Source organism: Pelophylax lessonae, assembly GCF_965119305.1.
Source record: "Pelophylax lessonae genome assembly, chromosome: 5".
Lineage (NCBI taxonomy): Eukaryota > Metazoa > Chordata > Amphibia > Anura > Ranidae > Pelophylax > Pelophylax lessonae.
The window spans coordinates 32,298,894-32,313,136 of record NC_138772.1 but is presented as its reverse complement, the minus strand read 5'-3'; the positions used below and the strand labels follow the sequence as shown (position 1 = coordinate 32,313,136).

The 14,243-nt window shown below is 44.3% G+C and overlaps 1 protein-coding gene across 1 annotated transcript in view; it reads left to right on the top strand.

Moving 5' to 3' along the window:
- The window catches only part of AQP1 (aquaporin 1 (Colton blood group)), a 54,148-nt gene extending 40,672 nt beyond the window's left edge, over positions 1-13,476 (top strand). Inside the window, exons 2-4 of the mRNA XM_082259838.1 lie at positions 4,705-4,869; positions 9,343-9,423; positions 12,578-13,476. Coding sequence (XP_082115964.1) covers positions 4,705-4,869; positions 9,343-9,423; positions 12,578-12,748 — 417 coding nt within the window. The 3' untranslated portion in view covers positions 12,749-13,476. The remainder of the gene's footprint in view (positions 1-4,704; positions 4,870-9,342; positions 9,424-12,577) is intronic.
- The last annotated feature ends 767 nt before the right edge of the window (positions 13,477-14,243 follow it).

Genomic DNA, 14,243 nt, shown 5'->3' with positions numbered 1-14,243 from the left:
ACCCTAGCCTGTATATATAGTACCCTTGTCTTTCCATATAGTACCCTAGCCCACCCCTATACTACCCTAGACTGCCCTAGACTGCCCCTGTACTGTCCAAGCCCGTCCCTATACTACCCTTTTCCAGTGGCATATCATCCAAGGGTGCAATGCGTTCACTGCACACAGGCCCTGAGGGGTGGGGGTGGGGGGCCCACTGTGCTGACACACATTACATTGGCACCCATGGATGCACTAGGGTGCCAAGATGGGGGAGCGGTAACATGGTGGTATGTCATATAATTCTGCATATAGACAAGGTGCTGTTGTATGTATATCTAACTTCCTGATAAGTTTAATTATAATATATAATAATGGATGTGGGGGCCTTAGTGAGCATGATTTTTTTTTTTTTTTTGGGGGGGGGGGGGCAGCATTTTATTCTTGGACCCAGGCAGCACAATGTCTTGGGCCAGCCCGGTTTCTTGGTACCTGAATTATAGTTGATGGCTGAAGGTGGCCATTTACCTCTCCAGCATCCAAAGAAAATAACGTTTTGGGTGGATGTAGCCTTTATTAAATGTTGCATTTTAACAACAACATTGTAACCTTTTATTATGATTACAGTTGAGATGTTACAATTTTTTGTTTTTAGTTATAGCATTGCTAAGAGGTAAAATAAAACAGCTGATACCATTCAGCTACCCACAATAAGCTTATCAGCATGCAGATTTTTCGAAACCTTCCCAGAAATTCCTAACGCCTGAATGTCACCGCTTAACATGCTTAAACGTTGGTATTTTGTCAATAAATGGCACGATTTAATGTCACCTATAGGCTCCGTAGCTTTTTTAAAGGTTAGCCAAGGAATGCGTTCACTTTTTTCAGGGCATGAATAGACTCCTCAGCAAAAGATTTTCCAGGGCGGCTTCGATGTGCCAGCGCATTTATTTCAGCATGATTGCTGCGACACGTCCCCCTTGGGGCTGAAAGAGTCCTATTTTTCGATTCTGTTCTCGTGCTTTTAATCAACAACTGGACCTAGCTTAAAAAAAAAAAAAAAAAAATCTATCTGCTGTGAAATCATGAGACCTTGTTTTGTTTTTTTTTTAGACACAAAAATGTCATTGGGACCAATTCGCGTTGCCATATCGGCGGTAAAAAAATTTGCTTAGAATAATAAAAAAAAAAAAAAAGCTATTCATGACACAATAACAAAAAGCACCCCCAAAAAAAACCAGGGGAAAAGATTTTGATGAAGTCACCGCGGCTCGCTCGGCTGTTTGCAGACAAGGGGTGTGGAAGGACGGCAGAGGGGGGTCGCATTCTTAATCTTTTGGGAAGATTTTCCAGCGTACATTGAAACCTTTTGCGGTTATTGCGAGATGCGAGGGAATTGAAAATAAAAGTAGCAGCCCTTTTTTTTTTTTTTATTCCTCCTCGCACAAAAGGGGGGCAAACGGATAAAGGCTTGATTATTAATGAGCGTTTTATATACGGACAGATAACATAATAGTAGCCATGGTGACGGAATTCTTGGAGAGGTGTCAGGTCGTCCAATAGATGCACGTAGTGTAACCGAAACAGTAAATTGTCTACATGATTAGGGAGGGCTCTGCCACTGACGGCAGTGTAAATTGTGTATCTTGGCAAAGACCTAAATTGCTGACCAAATTTATCAAAAATGTTCTTTTTTTTTTTCTTTACTGTTTGTCTTTAGGCTTGTTCATTGCATGTCCTCTTAGCACGGGTGTGAAAATATAGTTAGCGGCAGAAAAGTGTCCTGGAAAGAGATCTTTTGCACTTTTAGCAGATAAAAACTAAGTGGATCAAATATGGTTATAGGGCTTGTGTATATGGAGGTTTTCGTTTTTTTTTTTGGCTGAACAAGATGGCCATTTTCAAACTATGTAACAATTTTAGGCCCCTTTCACACATGGAGTCCGTCAGACGGACTCCGTTTTTTTCAGCGGGTATCGATCCGCCGATCCCCCCGCTGAGCAGACGGATGACAGCTGTGTCTCCGCGCTGTGTGCGCATACACAGCTGTCAGGTCCCCATGCATCTCTATGGGGGAATCGGATGGGAACGGACCGTCTGACCGTTCTCATCTGATCCGCCAGGCGGATGGAAAATAGGGTTTCCATCTGTCCGGTTTTGACGGATCGGATGTCAGCGGACATGTACCCGCTGACATCCGATGCCCCATAGAGATGCATGGGGCGTCTGTTCAGACCTGCCAAAAAAACTGACAGATGGATCTGAATCGACTCCGTGTTAAAGGGGCCTAAAGGAGAAGTACAGCCAAAGCGCGTTTGGCTGTACTTCTCCTGTGGATCATAGGAGTGCAGTTCATTCTGCACTCCTGTGACCCATTTTCAGCTGATAGCAGGCTGAAGCCCGCTGTCAGCTGATGTCAAAGAGCCGGTCCAGGTTTGGGCAAGATCGCGACAATGAAGTCTGGATCTGCCCACATGCCTGGACCAACAGCCAGCTCAACCTCTCAGCGGGCCGCTGGGAGCCTGAGCCGGCCGCTCCCACCCCTCCACAGCCCAGCACTCCAGTGAGCTCTAGGAGGGGGGGAGGGGGGGAGCAGAGTGGGGTGACTGACAGTCACCAGCTCTCTGCTCGGGTAGCCCTGAGAACCGAGCGATCTGTGGTGTTAGATAGCTAAGTTCTCAGTCTTAGGGCCAGCGGGGGACAGATGCAGCATAGGACCGAAGCTGCATCAACCTAGGTAAGTATGATTTGGAAAACAAACCCAATACTTCTCTTTTAAGTGCAAAACCTACTGTAAATTATTAAAGCGTAGATAAAAAAAAAAGTATAGGTAGCTATATTCTAAGGCAGTGGTGGCCTGTCCATTGGGGGGCAGGGCGCCATCCCCACCATCCATGCATCCGGCCCTCTAATCTACATGCAGGGCGCCAGATGCATGGATTCCAATGTTTTTTTTTTTTTAAGCACCTGATTAGAACCAGAGGCTCTAATAGGCTTCAAAAAATGGTGGGCTCGGGGCGCATGGCACTGCACCCTGAGCCCATCCAGTTGTGTGACAAATGGCGAATAAATATTCACTATTGCCATACTGGTTCTCCTTCCTGCTAATCAGGAAGCTGGTCCTGAGATCTGTTTCCAGATTGGCCAAAAGAAGAAGGCATGGTATTGGCCAAGAAGGGGGGAGGAGACGGCCGCCGAGAAGGGACATGAAGGAGCCTGAGGGGGAGGCCGCTGCAGCCGCTGCAGTCGCTGCCACCGCCGCCGCCTGTCAGTCCATAGGAATAAGGTAAGTAAACTGGTGGGGGGGGGGATGTGGTGGTGCAGGCTGGAGTGAAATGGGGGTCTGCGGCCAGGTCCGTCTAAACCCCCCCGACTAATGGAGCACCAGCCACCCCTGTTCTAAGGGCTGATTCACACCAGTGATTCACCCTGAAAAGCGATCCGCATTAAGAACATTTGAGAGGCAGCGGGGAGGTATTGTATTGTCCCCTCACTGCCTACAAAACCTTTCAAATTTTAGGTGCAGCTCCAAGTAATCTCCCTATAATACTTCAGTGACTCGCATTGAGTATGGGTGTCAGCTTTGAGGGGGCCTGTCCCAGCTTTGTAAACACACATGAAGGGGGAAGGACCGAACACGGCGCTACCAAGAGAACAGCCCAGGTGTAGAGAAAGTGAAAGCTGCTTCTGCCCGACTCCTCCCAGTGCATGCTCCAATACGTTTTGCCCTGCCCATGGGGTTTAGTCATAGGGTTCCCCTAACTAAGCCCTGTGGGTGGGACAAAACGCGTTAGGGGCATGCTCCGGGGTTGTATGTGCTTGATGAAGGACCTTGGTGGCAGGATCACCGGGTATCTTTTAATGAAAGCTGTAGATTGATAGAGATTGAAATGACATTAACATGTTAGCAAGCATGTAAAAGATTTTATTGATTGGGTTTACATCTATGGCAGCATAACTAATTAGTTCTTGTGCTGCTTCTCTCTCTCACATTCTAGGCTCTGCTATAAGTCAGATAGGTACTTGACTGCTTACATTTTAAAAATGCATTTATTATCTATTAATGAATAGAGAGCTGCATTCATTTTATGTCTTTTATATATGCATAGAGTTTGCCTTCAAGTGTTACTAAACCTACAACAGTAAAATCAGTCTGTATATGCAGTAAAGCATGCTTGTTAGATTCACTGTGGAACCTAAGGGGTTAATCCTGCACATTGTGTAAAAAGGCTGTTTGATCCTGTCTTCTCTGAACCTCCCTTTCTTCCACTGTCTCCAATATATCTCCTGATAGTACAGAGCCTCAGGGACAAGCTGCACATGTTCAGTTTGGTGTGTATTGCTAGAGAGTTGTCTTTTTTTCTTGGGAAGGTGCATTTGATCAGCACAGGGCCAATCAGCATTGTCCAGACAGAGAGTCAGGGCTCATGCATTCTAAAAGAACAATCAAGGGAGAATGAAATCTCCTCTTACAAGTTTTAACCAGACACTGATAGAAGTCACAAGACTGCTATATACTGCTGATGAGAAAAGGTATTTAGCAGTTTATATTTACTAAAATAATTGTATTTCCATGTTCTATGTACTGTGGGAGAGAAGATATAGTGATTGCAGGCTCCTGGGTTTAGTACCACTTTAAGTAGCACATTAGTGTTTTTCTTCTCCCTATAGAGTTGTTATTATCATTATTAATCATCCTATATGTGTTCTTCTTGTCTCCTACAGCTCAGTGCAGGAGTTTCTGCAGGACAAGGATTGGGGGTGGAGATCCTCGTTACTTTCCAGCTGGTCCTTTGTGTTGTGGCAGTCACAGACCGAAGGCGGCATGACGTTTCTGGATCTGTTCCTCTCGCCATTGGACTCTCTGTTGCCTTAGGGCATTTGATTGCGGTAAGAGAAAAAATATTTTCTACGACATTCGTTGGCCCATGGCATAGTTGCATATATAGGGGACGATACATACATACATACATACGTATATTGGGCCAGGGCCCCTTTGTTTGCTTCTACCCTTACCTCCTTTCAGTATATATACACTATGTAAATGGGCAATCACTTCAAATTACTTAAGGTGTTTCAGGCGTTTCCATTGATGTACTGTTAATTAAAGTATAAAAATATATTTTAGTCAATTGTGTGCTTCCAGCCCTGTGATGACAGATTAGGGAAGGGCCTCTTCTATTCCTGAATAACTGTGCCCCTGGGCACAAAGCCAGCTCCATAACTACATTGTTTAATAAGTTTGGTGTGGAGGAACTCAAATGCCTGTATAGAGCCCTGACCTCAACCCTACTGGATACTATTGAGATAAATTAGAACAAATCCAGCTCCATAAAGAAATGGTTTGATCAGTTTGGGTGTGAGGAACTCAAGTGCCTGTATAGAGCCTTGACCTCAACCCTACTGAACACCCTTGCAATGAAATGGAACAAAGGCAGCTAAATAAAGACATAATTTGATAAGTTTGGATAGAGCCCTGGCCTCAACCCTGCTGAACACATTGAGATGAATTAGAACAAATCCAGCTCCATAAAGACATATTTTGATCAGTTCGGTGTTGAGGGACTCATGTGCCTGTATAGAGCCCTGAACTCAACCCTACTGGACACCTTTGAGATGAATTGGACAACCAAGCCAACTCCATAAAGAAATGGTTTAACCAGTTTGGTGCTGCTGAGGAATGTAAGTGTCCAGACCTCAACCCTACTGGACACCATCGAGATGAATTGGAACATAGCCAGCTTCATAAAGACATGGTTTTACCAGTTTATTGTGGAGGAACTCAAGTTGCCCACACAGAGCCCTGAACGCCACTAAGATGAACTGAAACAAAGCCAGCTCCATGAATACATAGTTTGATTAGTTTGGTTTGCCATATAGTGTAACACCTACAACTGAAGATCTGGGAGCTAATAAGTTGGTGCAGAGTGCTGGCATGCCTCCTTGATGGTTGTCATGTGATCTCCTTTGGTCAATCCACCATTTGCACATTGCTCAGTAGCTTATCTGAGCAGCTCTGGCATGCAAGATCTTATTCTCCAAGCACTTTTTTTGCCAAGCCTTATGTTATGAAATGCAGGGTAACAAAGCATGAGACAGGTGCTAAAAAAGTGCCCACTAGCACGGGGGGGGGGGGGGGGGGTCAATGGCAGATGTGACTGCTGTGATGCCATGCCATTGCCTCTCAACAGGGAAATAGGTACTGTCATGGACTTGCAATAGTGTTTGGCAAGCTTACCTGTTCCTTCATGTCTGTATTAGAGGTCAGACTTCACTTCTGGTTCCTTTTTATCACCTCTCCTTCCTGTTCCTGCCCCGCCCCAGGTCATCACAGGAAGTCTATATTAACCAGTGCACTGCAGGTCTGCTTTGCTGTTCAACAGTGTTTGTTTCCTGTTTGCCGTGTGCTTGATCTACTTTTCTGTGTTCCGACTTTGGCTTGTCTCTGACTATTCCTGTTTGCCTGTTACCCTGACCTTTTGCCTGTCCCTTGGTTACCCTCGTCTGCCTGTTACCCCGACCTCTGCTTACCCATCACTATTCCGTGAGTCCTGAGTGGCTGCTTCCCTTCTCTTCCTACGGAGCGTGACCCGGGGGACCCCAGGGGCCGTGACCTGGGCCCAGCTGCAGCCAAGTCCATCCCCACCACTAGAGGCTCTGGTGAACACCTGCTGGGTCTTAGACTCCACGCCCAGGGAAATCTTGGGCTCACGTTCCGGTCCATCTGCAGCAGTCTGCTATCGGGTTCACTACCTTGCGCTGCACCCCTGCCTCCAACAGGGTGCAGTTGTCACCTGGCCATAGGTGACCTGACAGGTACACAGCTGAATTTGCATAACTGCAAGATGTTGGACAGGATGTAATATGAAAATCCATCATAAAAAAGCACACTCAAAAATGCAAAATAAATGCACATAGAGTAGTGAAGAGTTACAACTTTAGTCAATGTTACTGTTATCCGTCAGTGATGACCCTCCCCCATGTTTCTTGTCCTGTTGTCACAGGGACAAGAAGCAAGAAAAAAATCACAGATAGAAAAAATACCAGGACAGAAATTCTTCACCTGTCTATCCAAAAGTAAAAAGTTGTTGGGCTTTAAAGAGGAGTTTCACCCTCCCCCCCTTATAATTTTTTTTTTCCTGTCTTACCTACCTGATGCTGAGCTGCCCACACTTTAGATACTCAACCACACAGATCCAGCGTTGTCCTGCTGAGATCCTCTTCTCTGCAGCCATCGCTGAGAACCACTCTGCCATGTTTATCTGTGATGTCTTTAGGAGACTGCGCCGGCTCTTCCAGTTTCTGGTGCAGCCTATCGATGATGCACTGCTAGGCCCGCCTCCTACCCCCGTTGATGAATGGGGTGACGTTTGGGGCTGGGAGGAACCTCATTTTTGCCTGTCTGAAATAATAAAGTTTCACTTATGCTGGACTATTTGGTGTGCTTCTTTCCTTTGGACACACAATCCACAGTTATTCTCTTGGAAAAATTATAGTGATATCTTGTTCATTTTGAACATATTCTTCTGACATCCATGCAATTAATGTTTTCTAAATAGACCCCCCCAAGGGTCCATTTGCACAAATTTGTGGCATTAGGGTGTGGGAAAATGCATGTTTATCTGTGTGTTATTGTAATAAATATTATCGTTATAACTGATAACAGTGTCATGTGGCCACTCGCATGGCACCCCAACACACCTAGACAATGCACCAAAATGCATGTGTGTTGTAGCACACCACAACAACCCTTTAGTTTGTCTTTCAAGCAGTTGTCCACGTTACAGGTAGCCATTTCTACTTCCGGATGTGTTTTAGTGGGAAAGGAAAAATCCTTCTAGCAGGGACCCTCTGGCCTGCATCTAGATGTCAAATGGCACACGTTAGAGACAATCAGACTTGATGTTTCAATCTCTATGATAGGTCAGCACTCTTGATGTTGTCATTGTTGTGCTGAAAAAAAAGGGGGGGGGGGTAGGTAAGTCATTAGGGTCATCTTTCTTTGACAAATTGTTGATGAGTCTACAACACCAATTCTGGTGAGGGTGAGGGGCTTGGATGCTCTTAGTTTCGTGGCATGTGAAATTAAAGACAATACTGAAACCAAATGCCTTGCTGAGGGTAGAATGCTAGAGGAGGTAGTTAAAAAAAAAGCAAAAGTCAAAGCCATGTGAACCATCCAAAATAAGATGACAATGTACAAAGATGGGGATAAGAGAGATTAACTGTTGTGCTACAGGTGGGTGGCAAAGATTCACTGTGAGGATCAACACCCAGGAAAGCTTGTTCTTCCCCAGAGCTCCAAATGGTGGAGATCAGGGCCAGGACAAGGGGTGGGCAGGAGGGGTGGCTGTCCTCTGCAGTGTAGCATCATGTGAGGTGGAGGGCACCACAAGGGGATTGAAGAAGAGGGGATTTGTGTTGGAAGGGGGAATTTGGGGGTCGGCAACGGGGCAAGTATTGTTCTAGGAAGGGGAATTGGGGAGGGGAGTGCTAAGAGTGGCGATTTAGGGGGATTTGTTTTGCGAGAAGGGATGGGGAAAGAAGATTTATGCTGGGAGGGGGGATTGGGGGGAATTTGTGCTGGGACAGGGGGATTTGGAGTGGGAGAGAGATGATGTATACTAGGAGGAGAAATTTTAGCGGTAGAGGATCTGTGCTAGAAGGGGTGATATGGAGGTGGGGGGGGCATTTGTCCTGGGGGAATGGGAGGGCACAAAGATTTGTGCAGGGAGATGGGATTCCTGCAGAGGGGTGGATTTGTATTGGGAGGAGGGGGGATTTATGCTTAAGGGGTAAGCATGCAGGTTAGTGCTCCATTTTTTTTTTTGGAGGGGGGGGGTTCTGACATGTAATGATCATACAGCTTTGGTTGGGGGGTCAGTTTGGCATGTTCGCCCTAGGCTCTAGATGACTTTGTCCCAGCACTGGTGGAGATGAGGCTTGCACTCCCAGACAGTGGGTCACACTTGTGACACAAAACAGGTGGACAGTTGAGTAAAGAGGGCTTAATATTTCGATCACTATGATAAATTGGTACTTATGATGTAGGGATTAGTGTGGCGAAAAGCGGGAGAACGGAAGTACGTCATTAGGTCATCAGGTGATCACCCTCCTTCATAAACATTTCATAGCAGTTTCTGCCTCTCAAACTCTACAAAATCAGGGTAGGAGTAGATTTCCAGAATGAGAGGATTATTCTTGACATAAGGTATACTTCTGAGGAATCTCAATCCAATACAGAAACACCCCAAACCACACAATTCATTCAAGTATGTATGCAAGCTGCATTTGCAGATGTGATGATAAGTGAAGATAGATAGCGCTGTGTTGCATTAATGTTTTCTATTTTCTTTTGTGCAGATCGACTACACTGGATGTGGAATGAACCCAGCCAGGTCTTTTGGCTCTGCAGTACTAACTAAAAACTTTACATATCATTGGGTAAGTTGACAGAAAAGTCCAACTACAATGTTAGAATTCTGAAAGGTTTGGGAGGTGGAAAAAAATGTTTTAGTGGTTGCGTTATCCATAACTGCTACAAGCAACTCCAAAGGGTCTTCCAAGGCCAGACATGTATTCCCTGCTTCCCCAGGCCAACTGTCTTGGTTTATTGGTCAGATGACCCCAGTCCCCTGGGTAGACTTCCTATCACACCAAGAAAATCAAACTTCTTTGCCACATAAGCCACACTGGGGCTAGGGATAGATAGGTGGCAACTTCTGCTTCAATACAACTAGAGTTTATGACTAGATGATTTGGAGGTGTAACCTTTCTCTGTTAACTGTACAGGGAAAGCAACAATAAGGACCTGGCAAGCAGGGTGCAATTCTGGAATCTGGAACACATGCAAATCTGATATTGACTGTCAGCAATGTGGTGTTTAAGTGGCTGTGTGAAGCCTCTGGCAGATCTTTTGAAGTAAACCTTAGGATGAAAGATGTAACGGAACCTCAGCCCACACTATACTTGTGGTCTTCTGTCAGTATACGGCTTCCTTGCAGTCATGAACATAGATATCAAATCCTAGCCGCCCCAATACAAAGCTAGCCAACAACTTAGCTTGTATTGGAATCTCTCTTTATTGAACAGTCACACAGAATTTATATACAGCATGGACCTCCCCCTCCAGATCACATTACCGCACACAGGCCAGGGGTTGCCTGATTACATTATCATATGCAGGTGAAATTGTATACAGAAATAGAATTTACATATCTAAATAACAACCAACACAAACAGTATACTATTTCTACTCAGCAACTAACAGAGGACAATGATTCAATCAACCTGAGCTAATTAACTAGCAGACTTTCCGTCCTCGAGCTCCTGAAATACAATACACATTATCTCAATACACAAACAATAGGGTATTTAGCAATAGCTAAATAGCTCTTTCAATGAACATGTTCAGAATCAAACAGGAATAGTTCTCACATATTTCTCAAGATACATGGCTGACAAATATTACTGTCCCACTTGAAGCAATCCAAACCATTAAGTATCTGTCTTTCACTCCCAGTGACAGTGAGTACCGTCACAAAGGATATTTAAAAAAATGAAAATCTTCCATGAATTATGATGTTCTGCAGATTATAGACATAGCAAGTCCTCTGTCTCCTGCCTGCAGGTGTGCAGTGGAGTCTTATTGAAGTCTATGTGGCCTGTCCTTGTGGCAAGAAATCAGGTGGAAGAGCCCTATAAACTTCTTTAGTTTACCTGGTGTTGTATTGCATACTGTATCCCTTGTTCCAGTCCAAAGATTCAGTGCAGGTAGAACCTGATGCGGGATAGCGTGTACAATTATTCATTTTTTAACATATATTTTTTGGGTACTCTTCCAATTAGATCTTGGAACATACACCATATAGTCAAAATTTTGTGGACACATGACCATCATGCCCACTATGCGGCAAAAAGTATGTGAACACTCCTCCAAATTATTTAGATGTTTCCAGTAATGGTTAATGCTAATACTACAGCATACAAAGACATTTTGGAAAATTGTGATCATCAAATCTTGTGGTAACAGTTTGGGGAAGACCCTTTTCTGTCCCAGCCTGACTGTGCCCTTGTGCACAAAGCCGGCTCCATGATTTGACCAGTTTAGTGTGGAAGAACTTGAGAGTTCTGAGCTCAACTCTACTGAATGCCTCTGAGATGAACACAGATTGTGAGCCAGGTCTTCCCATACCTGATCTCAAAAAAGTTATTTTGGCCGAATTGTGCCAAATTTCTACAGATACACTCCAAAATCTTGTGGATCGCCTTCCCAGAAAAGTGTATCTGCAAAAGCGAGTCAATTCCATATTAATGCCCATAGATTTAGAAAGGGATGTCCAAAAGCTCATATAGTTAGGGTTCAGGGGTTCACAAGCTTACATAGTTACATAGTTTGTGAGGTTGAAAAAAGACATCAGTCCATCCTGTTCAACCTATGATGTGGGTGCTGTAATTAGCACATGGCGCATGGATCCATCCTGCCTTGTATCACCGGTTCAGGCTGGTGGTGTAATGGTTCAGGCTGGTGGTGTAATGGTGTGGAGGAAGGGGGGGGGGGTAATGGTTCAGGCTGGTGGTTTAAATGGGGGGGGGGGTGGGGGTAATGGCTTAAGCTGGTGGTGGAAGTGTAATGGTGGGCAGGAGGGGGGGTAATGGTTCAGGCTGGTGGTGTAATGGTGGTGGTGGTGGGGGGGGGGGGGTAATGGTTCAGGCTGGGGGGTAATGGTTCAGGCTGGTGGTGGTGGTGTAATGATTCAGGCTTGTGGTGTAATGGAGTGGGGGAGGGGTAATGGTTCAGGCTGGTGGTGGTGTAATGGTTCAGGCTGGTGGAGTAATGGCTCAGGCCGGTGGTGGGAGTGTAATGGAGTGGGGGGGGGATAATGGTTCAGGTTGGTAGTGGTGTAATGGTGTGGGAAGCCATTAGCCAAAGCTTTTGCCCATATAATGTAATTGCCCATCAGCACACAATTATTAGGGGATTTAAATTTCCTTGCTGCAGCCTTTATACATTTTACATTCTAAAAGAGTACAGTTTCAGAAGAATATGACATGATGAGGGCGGAGCCAAACATTTTAAGAGTTACTGAATGTTCTAGGGGACAAACAAACCCAAAGGGGATATCTTAAATATGAGTTTTGTGTAGATTATAGCCCAAATTCTGGGAAAAAAAATCCCATACAGTGAGTATGTGCCCACACTGCATGCGTCAACTGCTCCTTTTTGTCTCGGAGATTGGAGAAAGCTTATACTCACCCAATCCTCTGCTCTAGCGGTAAAGAACACTCCCCCACAATCCAGCGGTGGACTGTTCCTGACGTCCTCACGTCCATAGTAGGTCTATGGGCATCATGACCTGAAGACCACAGGGGGGCAGGAGCCACAGGGACCGGTATTGTGTTGGAAGGATTGGACGATTAGGTAAGTATATCTCGGTTTTCCGATCCCCTAGACAAAAACGAGCAGTTGACCCATGCAGCGGGAGCACAGCCCCACTGCATGGGAATTTTATTTTTATTTTTTTACCTGGAGCTGGGCTTTACATTTTTGACAGTCTAGTATAAAAATCATAACACAATCTTCCTTTCCCCTCGTTAGATCTTTTGGGTTGGTCCAATGATCGGTGGTGCCGCAGCCGCTCTTATATACGACTTCATCTTAGCACCAAGAACCAGCGATTTAACAGACCGCATGAAGGTGTGGACCAATGGGCAAGTGGAGGAGTATGAATTAGACGGAGATGACAGGGTCGAAATGAAACCAAAATAGAGATTGAATAAAAAAAAAACTTATCGAGAGATGTCAGTATTATGGACTTATTTGTATAAAAAAAAAGAATTTCCAAATTTGTTTTGTTATTTGCATTTTTTTCCAGTTTGCTTTCATGCCTTTGCATTGTATTTCCTAACCTCATGTTCACATACAAAAAATGTACTGTAATATTTTATATCTTTTTTTTTTTTTTTTTAGGCCGTTGCATGAAAAAAAAAAAGCATAACCACTAAGTATTTACAAAAACAATTCTAAAAAGTATTTTTTTTTTTTACCGCAATAGAGAAATGTTATACTCCGGATTTATTTTAGCAAATTTGTTTTCAATGTCATAAATACAACATAAGGGTTGGTGGTGGGAATACTTATGGTTAGCTTTGCCTTTTTCAGAGAGTGTGGAAATGGATTTAAAGAACTTTAGGAAGCCTCTAATGCTATGTCTGAGTAATCTTTTAATCTTAGTAAACCACTGGTCTGAAAAGCTTCACAATAAGCAGGGATTGTAAAAGCTTCTGCAGGCATTCACTGAATAATTAGTATCGGGAAAGGTTGGCCAAGTTATCTACCGCAGCTTGCTAATTCCCAGTTAACGCCTGCTGATTACTTGTTAAACCTACACTCCCGTTAAAGTGGACCTGTGCTCAAATTTAAGCCTTACACAGTGTTAGAAGTCTCCCTGGATAAGGAGTAAAAAGTATTGAACAGACTAAATTATAAGCAAACCAAAAAAGAGGCCAAATAATTGCATTGAAAAGTGAAAAAGTCCTTAATTCTTTTTACAAATAACAACAGAAAAGCAAAAGGCATCCAACATATTTTGGAGGTCCAAAAACTCCCCCTTCCTCAGGGCCTGAAAGTAATATCAAGAATGGATTGGAACTGTACTGAAAAAGGGTTTGAAAGTATTTATAGATATAACATCACGAGTTTGTACCAGCAGGTTAACATTTTCTTGAGGAGATATTACCTTCAGATGCTGATGAAGTGGAGGTGTTTGGAACCCCTGAAACGCGTTGCCTTTCGCTTTTCTGTTGTCAGAAGAATAAAGGACTTGTTGGCCCCTCTAGACTCTATTTAGTTTATTTATATTGGGATTTCTCAATTTGGATGGCTCCTTTGTCTTGGGGGTAGTGGGGTCACGCTCTTTGTGGAGAGCCGATGATTTCAAGCCAACAGGTTCAGCCAATTATTCCTTTCTGGTGGATCATAGAATTGAGCCTAGGGCCTCACTTCAACCTCTCCTTGGACAAAACTATTTAGGTATCCATGAGAAAATACTGCTGTCCAAACTTTCATGGTGCTTAGTCAGGTGATCTTTCTTGAATGGGAATATCAGAGCTGAGATTGGTTAATTTTCCATTTCTTCAATATTTAATTACCCTTCTTGTAGAAAATGCTGCTGTAGGCTACCTCCACTGCTGGTTTGTATACAGCCAACACTGAAGGGAGCCTACAGCAGCAGTTTTTCCAGGATAGGTAAGTATTTCCGTGC